Source organism: Podarcis cretensis (genome assembly GCF_951804945.1).
Source record: "Podarcis cretensis genome assembly, chromosome: 15".
In the NCBI taxonomy this organism is placed as follows: Eukaryota; Metazoa; Chordata; class Lepidosauria; order Squamata; family Lacertidae; genus Podarcis; species Podarcis cretensis.
The window spans coordinates 12,302,212-12,324,820 of NC_137185.1; the positions used below are offsets into that span (position 1 = coordinate 12,302,212).

General features: G+C 47.9%; 2 protein-coding genes across 6 annotated transcripts in view; both read left to right on the forward strand.

The window, feature by feature from the left end:
- Positions 1–15,049, forward strand: part of RASA4B (RAS p21 protein activator 4B) — a 50,123-nt gene extending 35,074 nt beyond the window's left edge. For all 5 annotated transcript variants that reach the window (XM_079955535.1, XM_079955537.1, XM_079955536.1 and 2 more), the window contains 14 exons: positions 261–352; positions 1,568–1,685; positions 2,331–2,484; positions 3,642–3,706; positions 3,989–4,101; positions 5,403–5,595; positions 5,933–6,070; positions 7,277–7,421; positions 8,144–8,313; positions 8,488–8,625; positions 9,998–10,133; positions 11,004–11,124; positions 11,320–11,384; positions 12,677–15,049. In XM_079955535.1, coding sequence (XP_079811661.1) covers positions 261–352; positions 1,568–1,685; positions 2,331–2,484; positions 3,642–3,706; positions 3,989–4,101; positions 5,403–5,595; positions 5,933–6,070; positions 7,277–7,421; positions 8,144–8,313; positions 8,488–8,625; positions 9,998–10,133; positions 11,004–11,124; positions 11,320–11,384; positions 12,677–12,813 — 1,785 coding nt within the window. In that variant the 3' untranslated portion in view covers positions 12,814–15,049. The remainder of the gene's footprint in view (positions 1–260; positions 353–1,567; positions 1,686–2,330; positions 2,485–3,641; positions 3,707–3,988; positions 4,102–5,402; positions 5,596–5,932; positions 6,071–7,276; positions 7,422–8,143; positions 8,314–8,487; positions 8,626–9,997; positions 10,134–11,003; positions 11,125–11,319; positions 11,385–12,676) is intronic.
- A 2,627-nt stretch (positions 15,050–17,676) lies between these two features.
- On the forward strand, positions 17,677–22,259 carry POLR2J (RNA polymerase II subunit J). The gene is made up of 4 exons (XM_079955899.1): positions 17,677–17,825; positions 18,873–18,962; positions 20,808–20,982; positions 22,021–22,259. The coding sequence occupies exons 1-4, from the start codon at positions 17,773–17,775 to the stop codon at positions 22,054–22,056; spliced, it is 354 nt and encodes a 117-aa protein (XP_079812025.1). The 5' UTR covers positions 17,677–17,772; the 3' UTR covers positions 22,057–22,259.
- The last annotated feature ends 350 nt before the right edge of the window (positions 22,260–22,609 follow it).

Consider the following 22,609-nt stretch of genomic DNA (forward strand, 5'->3'; position numbering starts at 1 on the left):
CCCAGGCCTGTACAAAGTTGGGGGTAGTCAGGTACCCTTATCCCAGGCCTCAGAGGGCTAAGCCGGCTGGTGGGCCCTGTCCTGCCAGTTTATAACTTTATTCTAACAAAATTCCTGCCCTGAGCCTCAGACAAGCTGTTCATGGGCGTACCTGCTCCTATCGGGTTATGTTTTTTGGAAATGGGAGGTGCTGTGGAGACATGGGGAGGCCTTGCTTCAGATGGGAGTAAGCACAACTTTCTTTTCCTTTCCTTTTGCAGGTAGTATTCAATGTCCAAGGGCTACAGGCGGTCCAACAAGAGGAAGGGTGGTTTATGCTTCGACCGGACAAATCAAAGCCAAGGCGGGATGAGTGAGTCTGTTTTTCAAAGGGGAGCTTCACTTGTTTGCCCCTAAGTCAACCTGTAAAGGATTTTGCTGCTGCCACAGTCCTGCTAGATAGAGTGTTTAAGGAACACAGGTGGCGCTGTGGTCTAAACCACTGAGCCTCTTGGGCTTGCTGATCAGAAGGTCGGCAGCTCGAATCCCTGTGAGGGGGTGGGCTGCCATTGCTCTGTCCCAGCTCCTGCCAACCTAGCAGTTCAAAAGCATGCCAGTGCAAGTAGATAAATAGGTACCGCTGCAGTGGGAAGGCAAACGGCGTTTTCGTGTGCTGCTCTGGTTTCCGTCACGGTGTTCTACTGCGCCAGAAGTGGTTTAGTCACGCTGCCCACATGACCTGAACAGCTGTCCGTGGACAAACGCTGGCTCCCTCAGCTTGAAAGCAAGATGAGTGCTGCAACCCCATAGCCGCCTTTGACTGGACTTAACCGTCCAGGGGTCCTTTACCTTTAGAGTGTTTGCCTTACTTATCTTTGTTACTGACAAAATAGTTTCTCCTTGGAGCCAGGGGCATAAAAATCTCTTCTGCCCAGGGGCGGCGGCAGGCGTCATGTATTTATTCCTTTCGGAAAATTTACGTCCCGCTTGACTGTATAGAAAAACCTCAGAGTGGTTTCATAAATGCAGCCCTGCATCCTAGCATTACCCAGTCATTGCTGTTCCGCTATAAAGCTGGAGAAGGAAAAGACTTGAGAGGGGATATGAGAGCCATGGTCAAATATCGGATGGAGAAGCTTGTTTTCTCCCGCTCCCGAGGGCAGGACCCAAACCAATGGATTCAAAGGGTGAGAAAGGAGAGTCTGGGTAAACATTAGGAATAACTTTGTAGTTGTATGAACTGGGGCATCAGACCCCCCTTCGTTGAAGGTTTTTAAACAGAGCTTGGGTGGCCATCTTCATGGATTCTTTATCCGCCATTCTTGCATTGTGGGAGGTTGGACTTAGACGACCCTGGGAGTCCCTTCAAAACAGAACCTAAAGACTCCTACAAAATCACAAGGGCCTGTAGCTCATGTCCTATCTGAAGAGGGCCGAGGAGCCTGTGGCTCTCCAGTCGTCCTTGCTGGCTGAGAGTGGTGGGAGTTGCAGTTGGGTAGCATCGCTCCTGAAGGATTCTGTGGTCCATGGTGGGACCATGTAGTTAGTTTGCGTCAATCACATTGCCCCCTTTCCCCTTCCTTTCCAGGGGCAACCTGGGCTCCCTACACCTCCAGTTGCAGCTTCGGGATGAGACGGTGCTTCCATCCATCCACTACCAGCCTCTTGTCCAGCTTCTGTGTCAGGAAGTTAAAGCAGGTGCCCAGGTGAGATCCATCGCTTTTGGCGGGCAGGCCCTTGAACTGGGGTGACCCAGGTTCTTCCCTTCACTCAGCTGTAAGGCTCGCTGGCTCACCAATCATTTTCTCTTAGCTTAACCTACTTTGCAGGGTTGCTGTGAGTATAGAAATGCATTTGAAACCCATGCGTGCTGCCTTTAGCTTTTTGGGAGAAAGGTAGGACAGCGATCTTGGAGATGCACCTGTTTAGACATGCATTCTCCTGATCTCCAGGCCTGAAGCTCCTGATCTAATCGCTTTGTTAATGCTGTTTTAATGGGCTTGTTTTATTGTACATCTTAATTATGCACGCTTGGAATGCCTTGACGAAATGAACTTATTGTGCACTTTGATTGCACATGGATATATTTTGTAACTCGGTTTTACACTTGTAAGCTGCTTAGAAGCCATGTTGGCAAGCGAGCAGAATGTGTATATAAATAAATAACGCTGTTAAAGAAATATTTGATGACGTTGAGAATAGACCCCCTAATTTTGTGCATGCAGGTGGAGTGGGGGAAACTCTCCATCACGCTTTAATTGAATTTTTTCCTCCTGAGTTTCACGTGTGTTACAGCCTCCCTGGGGGTCTAACTCCTCAGTCGCTCCCCTTCTTTTTTCCCCTCCTGGCAGGACGGGAAAGTCCATTTAATAACCCTGATTGACGACACCACGACTGCCGAGTGCAGGCAGGAAGTTGCCGTCAACCTTGTCAAGCTCTTTGTGGGCCAAGGGTTGGCCAAAGAGTTCTTGGACCTCCTCTTCAAATTAGAACTGGATAAAACCGGTAAGGATCCCGGGCGCATGACTGGGACATGGGAGGCTACCATGCTCTGTGCAGCTGGGGTACCATTTTATTAGAATGGAGGAGAGAGTGCAATGCATGGGGGGGGGGGCGAGGAAGTCCATACCTGCTACAAAAAAATTGATCGGTTGGACCCAGGGGCATCTTACCCATAGAGGCTAGTGGTGCGGGGTGCCAGGGCGCCAAGTTCTGGAGGGCGCCAGGGAAGAGGCAGAGGCTGGACGCGGCACCTCCTGGCATCAGCTTGCCGTCCTCACCCGCCTCTGCCATGCCACACTGAAGCAGCGCCGCGCCCGGAGCTTCCGCCTGCCATAGCCACCACAGCACGAAGTGGCCAGCTGAGCCAGGAGCCACCACGTCCAGCCTCCGCATCTTGCCTGCTGGAGGAGCTGCCCTCCAGCCACTGCCCACCTCCTCCAGCCCCACAGAGCTGGGCGCAGTGCCATCCTCCCGAAAAAAGGTGGGCAACTCTGGGAAAGGGATGGTGGTTCTGGAGGGATCTTTGCACCACAGTGCCGGATATGCTTAAGACAGCCCTGGTTGGACCTGGGCATGGGCAGTTCCTGTCCGCCTATGGCATTTCCAGAGTGCTACCATAATTTGGGTGGGTTTCAGCCACATGCTGGCAAATCCAGGTTCCTAGAATCACAGATGGGGCAGCTAATAATAATAATAATAATAATAATAATAATAATAATAATAATTTATTATTTATACCCCGCCCATCTGGCTGGGCCTCCCCAGCCACTCTGGGCGGCTTCCATAGAAAGCAAAAATACAATAAAATATCACACGTTAAAAACTTCCCTGAACAGGGCTGCCTTAAGATGTCTTCTGAATGTCAGGTAGTTGTTTATCGCTTTGACATCCGCTGGAAGGGCGTTCCACAGGGCAGACGCCACTACCGAGAAGGCCCTCTGCCTGGTTCCCTGTAGCCTTACTTCTCGCAATGAGGGAACCGCCAGAAGGCCCTCGGCGCTGGACCTCAGCGTCCGGGCAGAATGATGGGGGTGGAGACGCTCCTTCAGGTATACTGGACCGAGGCCGTTTAGGGCTTTAAAGGTCAGTACCAACACTTTGAATTGTGCTCGGAAACGTACTGGGAAGACAGCTTCCTATGTTCCTGTGTTCTGTTTCAGATGAGCCAAACACTCTGTTTCGAAGCAACTCTCTGGCCTCTAAGTCAATGGAGTCATTTCTGAAGGTACTTGATGGGTTTGTGGTTTGCTTGTGTGAATCTTGAGTATGTTTATGTCTTTCTGTTTTTCCATCCATCTATATATCTCCTGGGATAGCTCAGTCAGAGCACGAGCCTCTTGATCTTGGGGTCGTGGGTTCAAGCCCCACGTTGAGCAAAAGATTCCTGCATTTCAGGGGGGCTGGACTCTTGGTCTCTTCCGACTCTACGATTTTATGATTCTATACTGCCGTCTGATCGTTCAGTCCGCTGTCTCTCCTGTCCTGCCCCAAAATTTCCCATCTGCAGGTGGCAGGCATGCAGTACCTCCACAGAGTCCTTGGGCCGACAATCAACCGAGTGTTTGAAGAGAAAAGATGCATTGAGCTGGATCCCAGCAAAGTGGAGAGCAAGGATATTGGGTAAGAGAGCCGGGATCGGGGACCTTTCTCAGGCTGTACATATTGCTGTGAGTTTCGGGAGCAGCAGTTAGTATGCAGGATGCCTAGGTCCCTTCTAATTTCTGGGGGTCCTGGATTCAGTAGGGGTTAAAACTGAGTAGGTTGGTGAAGTAGGCAGAAAGGCCAGCTTCTTGCTGGATGAGTTGATAGCTCTCAATATTGTTGGTAGTATAACAAAGGAAGCTGTGCCAGAAAGCAAACGGGTGGGCCCCTCTCCCTCACCTGGCTGCTAGTGAGTGGGAAGAACTATAGCCAAGAATGGCTGAGCTGGGCTAGAAGCAGGCAGAAGCAGAGAGTGAGAGTCGTGCTTGATTTCTGCTTCAATCCAAGGCTGTGAGCAAGCCCTTCTGGGGTGTTGGTGTTCATGTGATCCCCAAAAAAGTTTTTGAGTTTCTGCTGAAATGAGGCTGCATTTTAATGTTGTATTTTAATCTTGTCCTTTAAGTTGTATTTCAATCAATTGTTTTATATCTGGTGTTAGCCACCCTGGCTGGGTGAGGGCGGGGTATAAATTTATTTATTTATTTGTTTGTTTGTTTGTTTTGTTGTTGTTGTTGTTGTTGTTGTTGTTGTTGTTGTTATATCATAAGCTCAGGTTGTGTATATATGTGTAAATAAACCCTTTATCTTAAAGACACCCCGTCTCCCTGTCCCTCATTCCAAGGAAACCAAACCCTGGGTAAGCACCTGGAACCACCGAAATCTTGCACCACTCAGAAATTTTCGTGGTGTGCAATAATACGTGCAGGCACACACATGCACACATGATATACATGTGTATATCACAACACTCCACTACAACTAGGAAAATACAGCAATGACTAGGAAAATACATTGTTCCATTTCCATAGAGCACAGTTAAATTCTTAAAACGTGGTCACGTGTGTGGAGGCCCAAACTGTGGTCCCTTGCGGTTTACTCATGTTTGCGATTTACGCAAGAAACACCAGATTTTATTTGTAAAACCAGTTCATACATTTATATTCTGCCTTACCTCCTGGGAGCTCAAGGCAACGCATGTGCTTCCCCTGCCTTCCGTTTAATCCTCACAACAGCCCTGCAGTGTACGTTAGGCTGAGAGAGACCGCGGCTGGCCCGAGAGTCACTCACGGCAGAGGGAGGGGATTTGAACGCCTGCTCCCTGCAAGGTCCTGGACTAAACCACTCTGGCTTATGCAGATGGCAGCGATGATGCTGGAAAGGTGGCACAGTCTCGGGGGCGGGAATCCATTTATTTCTTTTTCTTCCTCTCCCTGTGGCAGCTGCTCCAGCCTCCATCGTATTCACAGCGAAAGCGACGTCATCCAGCAGAGCGCTCAGCACCTTCGGTCCTATCTTGGTGACCTGCTTGGCACCATCGCCAAATCTGCCAGGGCATGTCCCACCATCATCCGCGCCACTTTCCAGCTGCTCTTCAAGAGGGTTGGGGAGCAGTTCCCTGAAGAGAAGGACCAGGTCAGCACAGTGGGATCCTTCTCCTCCTCCTCCTCCTCCTCCTCGCCTCTGTCCTGGCCTGCTCTGACCACTGAACTGCACCGCTTCACCCACTGCAGACCTTGGGAGGGCTTTTCATCATGTTTCCTTGGCAGGCGCTTGAGCAGCATCAACCGTTGCAGGGGGCATCCAGGGCAGTGTGGTTGCCGAGAATTGTCCCTTGAGGACTAGGTGCTTGGGCCTGGCCTGCAGATGCTGACAGGTGGCTAGCACAGGCTTCCTCCCTCCCTCCCTCTCACCCTTTCCCCATCCCTTTTAGATGTTGACATCTGTGCTACCACTCCTTTTCTGCTTGCAGAACGTGAAGTTCATCGCCATCACCAGTTTCCTCTGCCTTCGTTTCTTCTCTCCGGCCATCATGTCCCCCAAATTGTTCCACCTGCAGGAGAAGCACGCAGACGCCCGCACCAGCCGCACCCTCCTGCTCCTGGCCAAGGTAAGAGCCAGCCTGGACTTCACCTCCTGGACAAGAAGGGAGAGCACCCTGCCTGTAAATCCAGCCCCAGCACCTGCACACAGAAAATCCTGGCCCTGTGATCAGTGCTGGCTGCCATTTTAATTCCCCACAATGCCCCTGATGTTAGCATCACTGAGGAATTGTGGGAAATGGGAACGGCAGCTCCTGGAGCCAGCCACCATTTTAATTTCACACATAGCTCCCATTTTTATTTCACACAATGCCCCTGGTGTTAGTTTCACACTGGGGAATTGTGGGAAATCAGAACAGCAACTCCAACAGCCAGCCACCATTTTAATTTCTCACATAGCTCCCATTTTATTTTCACACAATGCCCCGGTGTTAGTATCACTCTGGGGAATTGTGGGAAATCAGAACAGCAACTCCAACAGCCAGCCACAATTTTAATTTCTCACATGGCTGCCATTTTAATTTCCCACAATGCCCCTGGAGTTAGCATCACTCAGGGGAACTCTGAGGAATGGCAGCTCATAGAGCCAGTCACCTGGTGCTAATTGAACGCTACTTCTGCTTCCCACATTGACTGTGTCCAAGGTCTCCGAGAGAGCTTCATAGACTCTTGGAATTGGAAGGGACCCCAAGGGTCATCTAGTCCAACCCCATGCAATGCAGGAATCTCAACTAAAGTACCTGTCACAGATGGCCATCCAGACTCTGCTTTAAAACCTGCAAGAAAGGAGAGTCCACCACCTGTCGTGAGAGTCTGTTCCACTGCTAAACAGCTCTTAGCTGTCAGAAAGGTTTTCCTGATGTTTAGTTCGAATCTCCTTTCTTGTAACTTGAAGCCATTGGTTCAGGTCCTAACCTTCTGGAGCAGGAGGAAACAAGCTTGCTCCATCTTCCATGTTGACAGCCCTTTAGATATTTGAAGATGACCCTCATACCACCTCTCAGTCTTCTCTTCTCCAGGCTAAGCATCCCCAACTCCTTCCACTGTTCCTTATCAGGCTTGGTTTCTAGGCCCTTGATCATCTTGGTTCCAGCTTGTCAACATCCTTCTTAAATGATGGAGCCCAGAACTAGCTGTGCGGGACCTGAAGCACAGGTCTCCTCCGTCTCTTAGGCCCCAGTGTCCTCTCTGCCGTGCACCACACCAGCTTTTCACTTTATTTGTGGAGGCCTGTCCTTGACCTGTGGTCACCTCTCTGAATTCTCGCTTGCCAGGCTGTTCAGAACGTGGGGAACATGGACGCCGGTGTCAGCCGCACAAAGGAACCCTGGATGGCTCCACTGCAGCCCACCATCCAACAGGGCGTCGCACAGATGAAGCAGTTCCTCCTCCAGTTGATTGACATTGAGGAGAAAGAAGGTTGGTGACTAAGGGCAGCCCCAAGCACCTGGGTCTGGTTCGTTCTGATTGGAGGGAGGGAAGGTGCCCTGCAGGGCTGCCAACCAATCATTTTCTTACTGGTGTGACCAATGAACAGCGTTTTATTTGAGGTGGCGGTTGGGGGTGAGCTGAAAACCAGGAGTCAGGCACCCACACAGTATATGTAATGCACATTTAAAGCACGCTCCTTCCCACAAAGAATCTTGGGAACTGTAGTTCACCCCTTGCAAGGCTGCAGTTCCCAGCAACCCTAAACAAACTACATTGCCCAGAATTCTTTGAGGGGGTGTACACAGGCAAAGGGACTGGGCTATGAACTATGACCTTCACCCCTGCCAGATCCTAGGTGGCAAACCATTCTTTCTCTTTCTCAGGGTGGAGCTACACACAAGGGGAAAATGCGCTATAAATAAGTCAGAAATTAAATTGTTATAACAAAAGAAAAACCCTATGTAAAAATCGCACAGAAAATTTATTTGCTCTCTGGCGCCATCTGGTATTGTATGTTTATAACACATTCAAAGTGTTGTTTTTTGACTAATGTAGCTGAGTCCTGAGTCTTCCTGGCTGCAGTATGGGGCTAGATAATAATAACCTACCTAACAGAGTAAGTTGTATGTGACACACTTTGATTGCCAGGTGGGTTTATTTAAAAAATAAAATCCAGTCAGTTTTGTTATGGTTTTGTACTGTCTTTGCAGAATTAGACCCGCAGAAGTCCCCCTCCCTGCAGACCCAGGTTGTGAAAGAAGGGCCTCTGTTTATCTATAAGGCCAGAAGCAAAGGCCCTCTCCTCTCGTCCTCCTTTAAGAAGCTCTACTTCTCCCTAACCAGCGAATCCCTCACCTGTGCCAAGACACCAAGCTGCAAGGTAAGGAGGCAACAGGGGGGGCTGCTGCTGCTGCTGTCATGGCCGCCTGGTGGACTTTCTGGAAGGTTCTAGAAAGCCATTGCCACAGGCACAGGGTATCGGATTAGACAGGCTTTTGCCTGACCCAACAGGGCTCTTCCGCCTGTGACGTACTTATGGGACTTGTCTTTTCAGAAAAGCTCCTTCATCACGCCAGCCAGCATCCGGGCGGCCGAAAAGGTGGAGGAGAAGAGCTTTGGCAACTCCCACGTCATGCAGATCATCTACGCCAATGAGGCCGGCCAGACAGACACAGCTTACCTGCAGTGCAAGGTTGCTGTAGTTGGGGATCCAGTTTAGATGGAGGGGGAGAACCTACAGTGGGTGATGACAGTGGTTCCAGCAGCACCCCTTCTGCAAGCCTGCTTTCTCCAGAGGCTTGGAAGTGGCACCTGGCTTGCTCCTTTCGTCCTGCTACTTTTTCATTGGTCCAGCAGGTTTTGCAGCACTAACAAAAACAAACAAACAAACCCCCAAACAAAAAAACCGCCTTTCTTGGAAACAGGACCTGCAATGCTTGCTTGACCCGAGGCCAGAAAACACCAGCATCTGACACACAATTTTACTTGTGGCATTTCAGCGTTGTGTGTGGCTGAAGGCCAGCCAATTGAAATCACACACAAATTAAATGCATGGAAGGTGGAGCACTTGAAAACAGGGTTTTCCTGGTGCACAGAAAGAGCTTTTACGCGCTTCGCCTTACGCACTGGGCTCTGGGATGCTCTCGCAAGATCTTGTGGGAACTTGGCGACGTGCCTGTTGGGGGGGCAAGGCCCCCACTTGGCATACTGCTCTGGAAAAATGTGTATTTGGGGGGCGGTTAGGGGACGCGGGTGGCGCTGTGGGTTAAACCACAGAGCCTAGGACTTGCTGATCAGAAGGTTGGCACTTCGAATCCCCACAATGGGGTGAGCTCCCGTTGCTCGGTCCCTGCTCCTGCCAACCTAGCAGTTCAAAAGCACATCAAAGTGCAAATAGATAAATAGGTACCGCTCCAGCGGAAAGGTAAACGGCATTTCCGTGCGCTGCTCTGGTTCGCCAGAAGCGGCTTAGTCATGCTGGCCACATGACCCGGAAGCTGTACGCCGACTCCCTCAGCCAATAAAGCGAGATGAGCGCCACAACCCCAGAGTTGTCCGCGACTGGACCTAATGGTCAGGGGTCCCTTTACCTTTACCTTTGAAGGGAGTGGTTCCAACAAATTTTTGCACTGATGTGCCATCCTCGTGTTGTAAGCTGCCTTTTTTTCTGTGATGTATGTATGTTGCTTTTTGGGTGGTTTTTGGCTAAGGGATTAGGCAATTTCAAAAGTATTTAAAGGTTCTTGCTGACCTTTGCTCTAGGTCCTCACCTCCTTGGAAAGGTGGACGGGGGGAGGAATCTGTTTCAAGAGGTGGAGGGAATTAAGATCTGCCTTGCTTTCCCTGGATGCTGCCTCCATCCATTCTTCTCTGACTGATAATGGAGGAGTTAGGGAACACTGAGTCCTTTGGGGAGTTTGGGCTGCAAAAGCGAAACCCCCATTTTCCTGTAACATCTGGAATGTAACAAGCAAAACGCAGTTGTACTGTATACTGAAGGGCTGTGCTGTATCAAATGCATGGATGATATAATCCTGCCCTCTCTGTCTTTCATGGCTTTTCAGTGTGTGAACGAGCTCAACCAGTGGCTGTCGGCCTTGCGGAAGGTTTGTGTGAACAACGCTGGGATGCTGTGTTCCTATCACCCAGGCGTCTTCCGAGGAGACAAATGGAGCTGCTGCCACCAAAAGGACAAAGGCGGTACTATGCTCTTTATTCGCCAAAGCTATCCCAGTGACATAGAATCATAGAATTGTGAAGGGACCCCCAAGGGCCATCTAGTCCAACCCCCTGCCATGCAGGGATCTCAGCTGAAGCATCCATGACAGGTGGCCATCCAGCTTCTGCTTAAAAGCCTCCCATGAAAGGAGAGTCCTGAGGGAGTCTGTTCTGCTGTCAAACGGTTCTTACTGTCAGAAAGTTCAGTAAGGTAGCAGTTGCCTTCAACCTTACTTTTAAATAAGAAAATAAAGCCTTTATTTAGCAAAATATAAGCTGTGAAGAAGTGGGCAGAATTACACCAGGTCAACAAAATAAAAGAAAAGGAACTCCCTGCCACAAGAAATGTCGTTTTCTGTGACCTTCTAGATGTTCTTAGACTGCAACTCCCATTAGCTTTGTCTGCTGACCGGGGATGATGGGATTTGGAGTCCGGTAACTTTTGAAGGACCACAAATGTTGTTGTTGTTCCATTATATGCCACCGATTTCCACCAAGGAGCTCAAGGTGGCATCCATGGTTCTCCCCCTCCTCGTTTCAGTCCCTACAACAACCCTGTGAGGTAGGCTAGGCTGAGAGACTGTGACTGGCCCAAGGTCGCCCAGTGAGCTTCATGGCTGAGTCGGGATTTGAACCCTGGTCTCTCCCAGGTACTAGTCCTGTTGTACTCTAACCACTGTACGACACTGACTCTCAGTCACCCCTGGCTTAGTTCTCACAGCAGCCCTCCTTTGACATGTGTATTCTCCCTCAAAACACATAGCAGGAACAAAAACCCTCCAGCCTTTCATGAAAACTGGGCCTCCTTAAAGAAACCTCACTTTAAAACAACAACACTCCTTTGCCTGCCAGGACTGGGCTGTGACAAAACCCGGCATGGAATTACTCTGCGGGAATGGAATGACCCCTTGGATCCCGACTTAGAAGCTCATTTGATTCTCCGACACTTGCTTGGGGTGCGAGAAGCAATGAGGTAAGTTGACAGGTCTTTCCTTCCTTCTTTCCTGAATTACAAGGTATGCTGAGTGGGTGGGTCTCACTTTTAATTGTTTTATGGGTTTTTTAAAATGGTGTACTATATAAATAACCAAGCCATAGAACTCTCATTCTGTTGCTGAGGTAATTCTCGGGTGCACTAACTCTCCCTTTCATTTCTTACTGTTCAAAGGGAAAAATATTTGGAACTATCAACTCTGGAGAAAAATGAAAATCTTCATTTGACCCAGAATGAAGGTATGATTCATCAGTACCGTTTTAAGTGTGGAGAGCAGAGTGGACTGAGGCTGGATTGGTTCATAGAGCCATGGAGTTGGAAGGGACCAGTGTGGTGTAGTGGTTAAGAGCGGTAGTCTCGTAATCTGGGGAACCGGGTTCGAGTCTCCGCTCCTCCACATGCAGCTGCTGGGTGACCTTAGGCTAGTCACACTTCTCTGACGTCTCTCAACCTCACTCACCTCACAGAGTGTTTGTTGTGGGGGAGGAAGGGAAAGGAGAATGTTAGCCGCTTTGAGACTCCTTAAAGGGAGTGAAAGGCGGGATATCAAATCCCAGGGACCCCATGGGTCATCTAGTCCAACCCCCTGCAATGCAGGAATCACAGCTGAATAATCTCTGACAGATGGCCATTGAACCTCCTTTAAAATGGAGGTTCCAGTGGAGGAGAGTCCATCGCCTTCCAAGGTTGTCCATTCTACTGTCAAGTAGCTCCTACCCTCAGAAAGTTCTCTCTAATGTTTAGCTAGAATCTCCTTTCATATCATTTGAAGCCATTGGTTTCCTCTCCACTGGAGCAGCAGAAAGCAGGTTTTCTCCATCTTCCCAGTGACAGCCCTTCAGATATTTGAAGAGGGCTCTCACATCACCTCTCAGTCTTCTCTTCTCCAAGCTAAATACACCCAACGCCCCCCAACTGTTCCCCATAAGGCTTGGTTTCCAGATCCTTCAGGCTTTATCAGTTCACTTTCTCAAGGGGAACAAAAGACTTTTCAGGCCATCTTCTGTAAGGGAGGGAGAGTTGTCAGTTTGGCTGGGATTATAACACTGCAAAGCAGCAGACTAGAAAAGAGATCCCAGGGTATAGGGAAGCTCAGAGGCAAACAGCGTGAAGGCTTGACCCAAAAGTAATGAAGTAGTATGGAAAGCAAGGGGTTCTTTGGTTGAAAAATTTCAATTTAAACATGGGAACATGTCTAAATCAAAAGATGTTCAATAGAAAGTTCAGCAGTGGGAAAGCTTCCATGCTGTATCGATGGCCTTCAGCCTTGGTTGCCTCTGCTCTTTTTAAAGAATACTGAACACTTTGGGTTGAATCCTGAAACATGGATGGCTCTCTCCAGCTTACTATTATTGTTGTTGTTGTTGTTGTTGTTGTTAAAAGGTACTTCTTGCAGCATGACTAAGGAAAGGGAGATTCATGCATCCTTACTGATATATTGACAAACTACCGTGAATGGACTACCTGCACATAATCCTGTTCGTGTTCTCTCTCTCTCTCTCTCTCTCTCTCTCTCTCTCTCCTGCTATAGACTCTGAAAATGCCGATGGACCTAGCCGGCTTTTCCAGGTGTTGCAAGATCTTGAAGAAATTCACAGTAAGGAGCTTTCCCGGTTGAGCGACTTGGCCAACCAGGACCGAAATCATCTTGTGGAACTGCAGACATGACTGTTCGCACAGGCTAGGCCCGTGTCTGCCTTCTTCAGGCAGTTCTGCTGCCAAACATCTGGAATAGAGGGTGTTTCTCCTCTTTCTGTCTCTTTCTCTCTCTCTCTCTCTCTCTCTCTGGACTTGTGATCATCTGATGAGATGGAAATGGGATAGAGTGGGGCCCTGATTCTCATAACCTGCATCACCTTTCCTTTTGGGAACGACTCTCCCTGCCAAGTCCTCTGAACTCTGAAGACAAAACTGAGATCAATTTAGGAGACCCAACCCAAAAGCATTCATCTTCACCAGTCTAAAAAACAGCAACTATAGGGTTGCCATATTTCAAAAAATTTGGAGCTTTTTTAAAGGGAAACCCGCAAGGTTTTTTTTAATGCCCTAAACAACTACTGTAGAAGTTCAGCCCCTAGCCTTAATGGAACACCAAAGCTGGTTGTTTTATTGCCTGCGATTTTCATCCAGAACTTTGCATTCTTGAGAACTGCAGATTTAACTGTTTGAAAAGAATAAGAAAAAGTAGGTTTCTAGACCTCATGACAGAGGTGCTTTTGAAAATATGTACCTGTGGTCTACTGTGTTTGAGGGGGAAGCAATAAGTAACCAGAAGCGAGGCCTTGGCGTTGTAGTGGATAGCTCAGTCAAGATGTTAGCCTCGTATGTGGCAGCGTGAAAAAGGTAAATTCCATGCTAGGAAAGAAATTGAAAACAGAACTGCCAGTTATCCTATTGCTGTTCAACAAATCTATGGTGCGGCCACATTTTGAGTGCTGTGTTGCCTCACCTAAAAAGGATATTGTAGAGTCGGAAAAGGTTCAGGAAAGGGAAATGATCAAGGGGATTCCCTTTTTTGTTGCAAGAAAAGGCGAGCAAGAAGAGGGTCGCTTGATGGAAGTATATGAAATTCTGCATGTCATGCAGAAATGGATAGAGAAGTTTTTCTCCCTCTCTCTCATTAGGCTAGAACTTGTAGACATTCTGTGAAGCTGAATGGTGGAAGGTTCAGGATAAAAGAAAGGACTTCATGTAGCGCATAACTCAATCCCTCCCACAGGAGGCAGTGATGGCCACCGACTTGGATGGCTTCAAAAGAGGTTTAGACAAATTCAGGGAGGAGAGGACTATCAGTGCCTACTAGCCATGATGGTTGTTTATCAGCCTCCACTGACCGAGGCGGCAGTGTTTCTGGAGACCAGTTGCTGGAAGCCACAGGAAGGGCGAGAGCTCCTGCGCTCGGATCCTGCTTCTGAGTTTCCCACAGGGATCTAGTTGGTTGCTGTGAGAACAGGATTCTGGGCTGTTCCAACAGGCTTTTCTTAGGTTCTTATGTTGCTCTTTATTTCTTCCTTTTGTGGCCTTTACACCTGTGTACCCCTAGGCAGCTAGCAGTCTGAATAGTGGGGAATGGGAGAGTCTGCCCTCTCAACTCCATGGGAGTTCTTGCTGATATGATGAGCAATGGTTCTCCCAGAAAGGCCACATTATCTGGAAAAAAGGGTCCCCAGCTGGGATTAAGGCCGGCCCTACCATTGTCCAGGCCACTGCAGATAACAGATTGGAATTAAAAGACAGAGCTGTCGAGAAAGAAAGGGAACTGCAGCCTTGGTTTACCAGCTTAGATGGCTTTAAAAGAGGCTTTGAGAAGTCCATGGAGGAGAGGTCTACTAGCCATGCTTAAAAGCAGTGTACCTCCCAATGCCAGATGTTGGTGACCTTGGACCATAGAAAAGGGTTGTTGGCCTCATGTCCTGTTTGTGGACTTCCTTGTGGCCACTCTAGGGAAATAGGGTGCTGCACCTGGTCTGATCTAGCGGGACTTTCATGACTTGATTTGTAGTCTATGGTTACTATAATAGGAGCAGAGGGGGAAACGGTGCCATTTGAGTCTTCTGCCACAACTCTGCAATTACCTCTGAGCTAGACCAGGTGGGGCATATATATTTCCAAGCTCAGCAGTAGCTCTAGGCACGGGAGGAATTTTAAAATTATATAATTTGCATGCAATAATACAAATGAGTATATGCCATTGCATGGGAAAAAATAGTTGAATGGAGGGTGTTGTTGGACTCCAACTCCCATCATCCTTGACCATCATCTGGGCCTGATGGGAGCTAGAGTCTAACAACATCCAGAGGGCCACTTTTTCTCTATCCCTGGAATGGCTGTTTGATCTGTCTGGACAGCTGCCCCTCCAAGCCAGCAGCCACTCTTGATGTAGAATAAAGTCTCTTTTATCACACCTTCCCATCTTGTTTGCGACTATCTGGCTAGTTACAACATGGTTTGCCCTTTGTTGCTTTTCAGCATCAACCCACGCCTTTTGGAACTTACGTGGTAACAAGAGTGCCTCTGATCATATATGGATTTTACCTTACTGCTCACTAGGGAGTAGCCACAGGAAAAGCGGCAACCACCAGGGATGGAAAAGAAGGAGCTTCCTGAAACATTTAGTGTGGGCCATTGCAGTAATGCAAAAGGTAGCAGCACCTGGAATGATTTTTATTCCTTCTCCAGGAGGCCTGAAAGGGGCTTTTGCTGGGTTTAGGGTTGTATTTCTTCACAGTGGTTTATTTTGGACACGTACAGCATCCATCAGACTTTGTCCCCACACCATGTTGTATCATCTCCCTCCTCCGCCCAGTTTAATCCGGATTTAATGTTTCCATGGAAAATCCGATAAATTTAAATACACACAGAGAGAGAGAGAGAGATTAAAAGATACCATTAATAATAAGCTGTCACATGGAGGCGCGCGCACACACACAGCAGGCCCCTGTAAGAGGCTGCAATTTCCAAGTCGCCTCCAAGGTCCATCAGCACTTCCATATTTAGGAGTTTAGGCTGTGCCCACTCTCTCGTTTACCATTTCCCATCCTGGTTTTTTAATCTGCATTCATACAACACTGGCCAAAAGGCCTATGCATCCTATGCTTTGTTATGAAATATAAAGTATGACCGTCTGATGTGTTGTTTCTCCAACCATCTTGAGAGTCCTTCAGCCATTTCTAACTGTGCTTGATTATTGATTATCCATTCACCCGTATTTTTTGCTCTATTAGAGACGCACCAGACCACAAGACGCACCTAGTTTTTGGAGGAGGAAAACAAGAAAAAAAATATTCTGAATCTCAGAAGCCAGAACAGCAAGAGGGATCGCTGCGCAGTGAAAGCAGCAATCCCTCTTGCTGTTCTGGCTTCTGGGATAGCTGCGCAGCCTGCATTCGCTCCATAAGACGCACACACATTTCCCCTTACTTTTTAGGAGGGAAAAAGTGAGTCCTATAGAGCAAAAAATACGGTATTTCTCTTTGTCAGAAGAGGCCACGTGGTGGTTTTGCAACATGCAGCGCAACAGAAATGTTGCAGCATAAAAATCAAAACAATTCTATAAATGCAACAAGGGTCATCTTGTCCAACCCCCTGCAATGCAGGAACCGCAGCTAAAGAATCCCTGCCAGATGGCCACCCAACCTCTCGTTAAACATAACAAGGGAGAGTCTACCACTTTCTGAGGTCTTCTGTTCCACTGTTGAACAGCTTTTGGTGTCAGAACATTCCTCCTAATGTGTGTACCAAACAAGCAAATCTGACACCAGTGAAGCTGTGCTGATGTGAACAACTGGGGGGTGAGGGGAGCTGTGAAGCACACCGAGCAGCGGAGTGGGTGGGGGACACAACTTCCCTGTTCCCTAAGGTAGACACACCTTTCAGCTTTGCTTGGATTCAGGGTAGGTTGGTAAAGACTACTTGACAGAAAACATCCTCTGTTTGAAGGGCTGTATGGTCCAACACTGGTTTAAAGACAAAGATCAGTTGTGAGAAATGCCTGGGTAGCTCAGTTGGTTAGAGTGTGGTACTGATAATGCCAAGGTGGCAGGTTTGATCCCTGTATGGGATGGCTTCGTATTCCTGCATTGCAGGGGGTTGGACTAGATGATCCTCAGGGTCCCTTCCAACTCTACAATTGTATGATTCTGTGATTCATAAGAAGGGACAGCAGGAGGGCCTTGGAGCTGTGCTTCAACAGTGAGGACCAGGCCAGCAGGCAAACGGCTCACCTGCTCCAAAGTGAATGTAAGGTAAAGGTAAAGGGACCCCTGAACATTAGGTCCAGTCGTGACCAACTCTGGGGTTGCAGCGCTCATCTCGCTTTATTGGCCAAGGGAGCCAGCGTACAGCTTCCGGGTCATGTGGCCAGCATGACTAAGCCGCTTCTGGCAAACCAGAGCAGCGCACGGAAACGCCGTTTACCTTCCCACTGGAGCGGTACCTATTTATTTACTTGCACTTTGACATGCTTTCAAACTGCTAGGTTGGCAGGAGCTGGGACCGAGCAATGGGAGCTCACCCCGTCGCGGGGATTCAAACCGCCAAACTTCTGATTGGCAAGCCCTAGGCTCTGTGGTTTAACCCACAGTGCCACCCGCATCCCTTGAAAAGTGAATGTACGTACACATTAATTTATTATGATTTTGCATAGGGCTTCAATTTCCATCCCCACCCATTGATGTTGAAAGCAGCTAGCAAAATTGAAACTCGCTAACATATGAAAGGGTGGTCTTAAAAAAAAAAAAGACAAAAATAAATAGCAGCCAGCTGAAATCTTTTTTAAAAAAGGACTGCTGCCTTCAACAAACGATTCATCTGGTTTTTGAAGCCTCCCACATTTAAATGGAACTTTTCCATTTAAATCGGGGGAGAGAGAGCGCGTGTGTGGCGGGAGCTTGCGTTTCCTCCTCTGTCCACAAGGGGGAGGTAAAGACGGGAAAGGGGATAATAAGCCCGGCAGGTTGCGTTTTCTCCCCGTGGCCGCCAGAGGGAGCTATAGGTACGAAAGCGATCGCTCTTCACTCCGAACGCACTGGGGAGCGAGTGAAAAGCACCCGGAACCGGAAGCGTGACGCCAACCCAGAAGCGGTTTTCCCCGTTGCGCCGGGAGCCGAAACAAACGAGCGGAGAGCAATGAACGCGCCTCCGGCTTTCGAGTCCTTCCTGCTTTTCGAAGGAGAGAAGAAGTGAGTGAGGGGAGGGAGGGAAGCTAAAATGGCCTGGGCAGCGGGGAGGCCTGTGACCATCTTGGGGTCTGGGTGGAAATGAAGGGGGACCACATATCAGTGGTAGAGCATCCGCCGTGGGGGTTGGGGGGGCGCTGGGCGGCACTTGCTGGGCGCCAGGGGGTGGACCAGAATCCCACTTCGTTAAGTTTCTAGCTTGTGTGGAAGCCGAGATTATTTATTTATTTTTGCAGTTTTGTTGTTCTTCAGTCGTTTAGTCGTGCCCGACTCTTCATGACCCCCTGGACCAGAGCACGCCAGGCACTCCTGTCTTCCACTACCTCCCGCAGTTTGGTCAAACTCATGCTGGTAGCTTCAAGAACACTGTCCAGCCATCTTGTCCTCTGGCGTCCCCTTCTCCTTGTGCCCTCCATCTTTCCCAACAACCGGGTCTTTTCCAGGGAGTCTTCTCTTCTCATGAGGTGGCCAAAGTCTTGGAGCCTCAGCTTCAGGATCTGTCCTTCCAGTGAGCACTCAGGGCTGATTTCCTTCAAAATGGAGAGGTTTGATCTTCTTGCAGTCCATGGGACTCTCAAGAGTCTCCTCCAGCACCATAATTCAAAAGCATCAATTCTTTGGCGATCAGCCTTCTTTATGGTCCGGCTCTCACTTCCATACATCACTACTGGGAAAACCATAGCTTTTACTATATGGACCTTTGTTGGCAAGGTGAAGTCTCTGCTTTTTAAGATGCTGTCATATTCCACTTTTTCTTCCAAGGAGCTCAAGGTGGCGTACATAGTTCCCACCCCCCTTTCCCATTCAGTCCCCACAACAACCCTGGGAGGTAGGTTAGGCTGAGAGGCTGTGACCTTCCCAAGAGTCAACCAGTGAGCTTCAGGACTTGCACAGTTAAGGGGCCTGGTGAAGTTGGGCTTTCGGCAAAGCTGATGCAACGAGCCTTGCCTCCTATCAAGGAAAGTCTTGTATTAGCTGGCATTGAAATTAGCCTTGCATTTTCAAAACAGTTTTTAAAAGTCTCTTCTCTGCTCCACCTTTTCCTTCCAGGATTACAATAAATAAGGATACCAAAGTGCCAAATGCCTGCCTGTTTACCATCAACAAGGAAGATCACACTCTGGGGAATATCATTAAGTCGTGAGTAGCCATGGCTCTTGTTTTACAGCAAGGTTTGGGTGGGGTTGTTTGAAAGCAGCACCTGTCTCAAACAAGGATAATGGTCAAGGACAGGCATAGGCAAACTCTGGCCCTCCAGATGTTTGGGACTACAATCCCCATCATCCCTAGCCAACAGGACCAGTGGACAGGGATAATGGGAAATGTAGTCCCAAACATATGGAGGGCCGGAGTTTGCCTATGCCTGGTCAAGGAGACAATGAGGTTGTTGCTTTTCCATACTCCTGGTAGGCTCTGGGTGATCTCCCCCAGACTACTTAAGGGAGCCCTTGGCTTGTAAATTGATACAAATATACCTATGAAAATGGGAGTTTGTTGGACACTGTCAAGTGTTTTTGACTGGCTAAATTACCAAAAGCAAGGATGTTATATAGGCTGCTGGGGAAGTAAAATGTGGCATGTTCATTACAGGTTTTAGTAGTAATGTTCTGCCACTTCCTTCCAGCCCCAGGGAAAGAAGTCAAGCTCCTTCTGGAGACCTCAGTTCCTTGGATCTTATGCCCAAAGTAGAGAATAGCATCAGATATAGTGAACCTGTGGCCTTTAAATATTGCTGGATTGCAACTCCCATCATCATGGACCCTTGACTATGCTGGCTAGGGCTGATGGGAATTGACATCTGGATAGCCATCCCTGTAGTAGACTGTGCTCCTAATTGGCATTTAAGATCATAAGATCCTGGCATTTAAAATTATTTAAGAGCCTGCTTAAGCCAATCTAGTTTAAGATCCTGTTGAACCTCCCTGGTTCATTCCACAAACAGGGAACCATTGCAGAAAAGGCCCGATTACAGGGGTACCTCGGGTTAAGAACTTCATTCGTTTGGGAGGTCTGTTGTTAACCTGAAACTGTTCTTAACCTGAGGTACCACTTTAGCTAATGGGGCCTCCAGCTGCCGTCACGCGATTTGTGTTTTCATCCTGAAGCAAAGTTCTTAACCCAAGGTACTATTTCTGTAACCTGAAGTGTCTGTAACCTGAGGTACCACTGTATCCACTGAGGCCCTTCTTCGTGTGCTCCTTCACAAGAGGTTTGGAGAGTGGCAACATGAGAATGTTTGGCCGATACCCAATGCCCTTTTAAATGTGTTTTAGGAGTGGGGATTATTAGTTTGTTTTTGTTCATATTTTTATTATGTATTTTGTTTTTTCACATTGTCATTTTATGCTGTGAACCTCCCTAAGATCTACTGAGGAAGAGCCGTGTACAAATTTTAGTAGTAGCAGTAGTAATAATAATAATAGTGCTGCCAGTAGTAGTAGTAGTAATAATAATAATAATAATAATAATAATAATAATAATAATGCTGCCAGTATAGAGAAGTCTGCTCTGTGTTTTGCACAGCAGCCGCCAGATCTTTCAAGATAGCTTTCACATCTCCACTTGATCTTTCCTTCTGCAGGCTACACATTCTCATCTTTTAACCATGCTTTATAGGCCTCCTCGGGCTCCATCTGCCTGCACCTTTGAGGAAGCTCATCTGAGCTGGACGCAGTATGGAGGCTTGCTCAGCTGTAAAGCTGGGCAGTGTATCTCAGCTGCTTCTTCCTTCCCTAAGGTGAGGAGGAAGCTACAGCCAAGATGCATTTCAGACATTGTGATATATCAGTCTATTACAGTATCTAGCTGCTGGTATATCATGAAGTTGAAAACCAGTTATCACCCAGCCCCCGTTTCCAGACTTTTCACCATCTTAGCTGTCCTCCTTTGGCCTAAGGTAGCTGATCCTTGGTCTGATCTAGCAAGGCAAACCACATTTTTCACAGTATACTTTCTGTGTGTCCCTTTTCTTCCTCCCCTCGCCAGGCAGTTATTGAAAGACCCTCAGGTGCTGTTTGCAGGGTACAAGGTCCCTCATCCACTGGAGCATAAGATCATTATTCGTGTCCAGACCACCCCCGATTACAGTCCCCAAGAAGCCTTCACCAACGCCATCACAGATCTCATCAGCGAGCTCTCCCTCCTTGAGGAGAGGTTCCGGGTAAGTTGGCGCATTTAAAGTTGCCTTGGCATTGCTTTTATGGCGATGACCTGTCAGTGGGAGGTGTCTCCTCTGTGCCTCAAGATATATAGCTGTGAACAGGGTAAGAAGCTGCACTTGGGTGGCAACTGCTTGGCATGCCGCCAGATGGGTTAATCCACCATCACCCAGGTGAAGCAGGGGCATATTCTGTCCTTTCAGACCCCAGGGATAGATGTTTTGGAGCCATCCAGGGTGGACTGACCCAGGGGTTCAAACACTGTTTAAAGGCAAAAATGAGCCATTTTCTCTTGATAGGGAGACACATTCAACTAGGGGTAGCTCCCCCTATAAAGAGGTGTCTTGTGGGAGCATCCCTAGTAAGACCTCTGCTGGTTCCTCACTTTTCAACATGGGGCAGACACATGGCACTTGAAGCACCAATGAGATCTTGGGAGACTCAGGACCATTTCCTTAGGATTCCTTTCTCTCAAAAGTGCTGATACTTTATCCTCCTTCCTTTCTTAAATTCAATACACTTTTTCACAGACCTTAAGCGCTCCCCCCACCCCAATTATTTGTGCCCTCATCCCTGCTACATGTTTGAGTGGGTGTGGCCCAAAATGGAATCCACCAATTCAGAAAAAAACAAATCTGCAGGGATGAGCTATTCCCTGGGCAGCAGTCGCATTCATAGTGAGTTGGAGGGAATTTCATCTGATTCAGTTTGCCATGGAGGATGAGAGAACCACCTCTGCAAGACAAAAGTTTTGGGCCCTGTGTGGTTCTGCTGTTTTCCTTTGGTAATTCTGCTGTGGCTAAGGATGGGATACAACCCACCTGAAGTCCAGACTCTCTTGTCTTCTGTAGTAAGTACAGGTGATTAACTGCAGAAAAGGAAGGTCTCTTAAACTGGCTTTATGTAACCCCTACTTTCTGTTTGAGCCTTAATTGAAATTGTTTTTCCCCTTTTGTTCCTGCTCTACCACAAAATAGTTGATTTCTGTGAGAAACTGGATCAAACTTCACTAAGAGACTACTTGTCTGCCTCTCTTTCAGGTTGCCATCAAAGACAAACAAGAAGGAATTGAATAAGTACATGACATTTTTGCCTATCTGTTGTAAATGCATAATTTAGTTTTTCCTTATATAGCAGGCTAATAGCAAGTGTTTAATAATGCCTTTACATTGCTTTGCATCCTCCAAGAAATGTGTGTATATGTGTAGAAGGCAGCTGGACATGAGATCCCATTGATTTATTTTATTTTTTAGCTAATAAATTATACTTAAGTTTTTCATCCAAGTTGCTTTGTTTGAAAAGACTGGTAAAGACCTGAAGGAGACAAAGCTAATATCATTTGTGTGCCATGTTTCAAGAGAGTGAGGGAAAAGGGTTCTGCTCCAAGGTTGAGGATCTGAACCCTACTTGCAAAGAGACTACTGGAAGGCGAGAAGTACAAAACTTCATTAAATTCTAAATAATCCTAACCACTACTTAAAACGCTTAATCTACTCAAACATATTTAACATTTTCCCAATTTTGAGGGATGTTTGTGTCATTTTTAAGTGATATATGCAGGATGTTAGTGCTCAGCAAGATGGTCCCTGTCAACTCTCCTGCCTGCCATAATTTAAAAAGAACTTCAGC

Excerpts from the sequence above, each read along its gene's own strand:
- POLR2J (XM_079955899.1), top strand. The coding sequence starts at position 17,773 with ATGAACGCGCCTCCGGCTTTCGAGTCCTTCCTGCTTTTCGAAGGAGAG. Across the intron at positions 17,826-18,872 it reads CTTTTCGAAGGAGAGAAGAA|GATTACAATAAATAAGGATA; the intron begins GTGAGTGAGGGG and ends TTTTCCTTCCAG. Across the intron at positions 20,983-22,020 it reads TCCTTGAGGAGAGGTTCCGG|GTTGCCATCAAAGACAAACA; the intron begins GTAAGTTGGCGC and ends CCTCTCTTTCAG.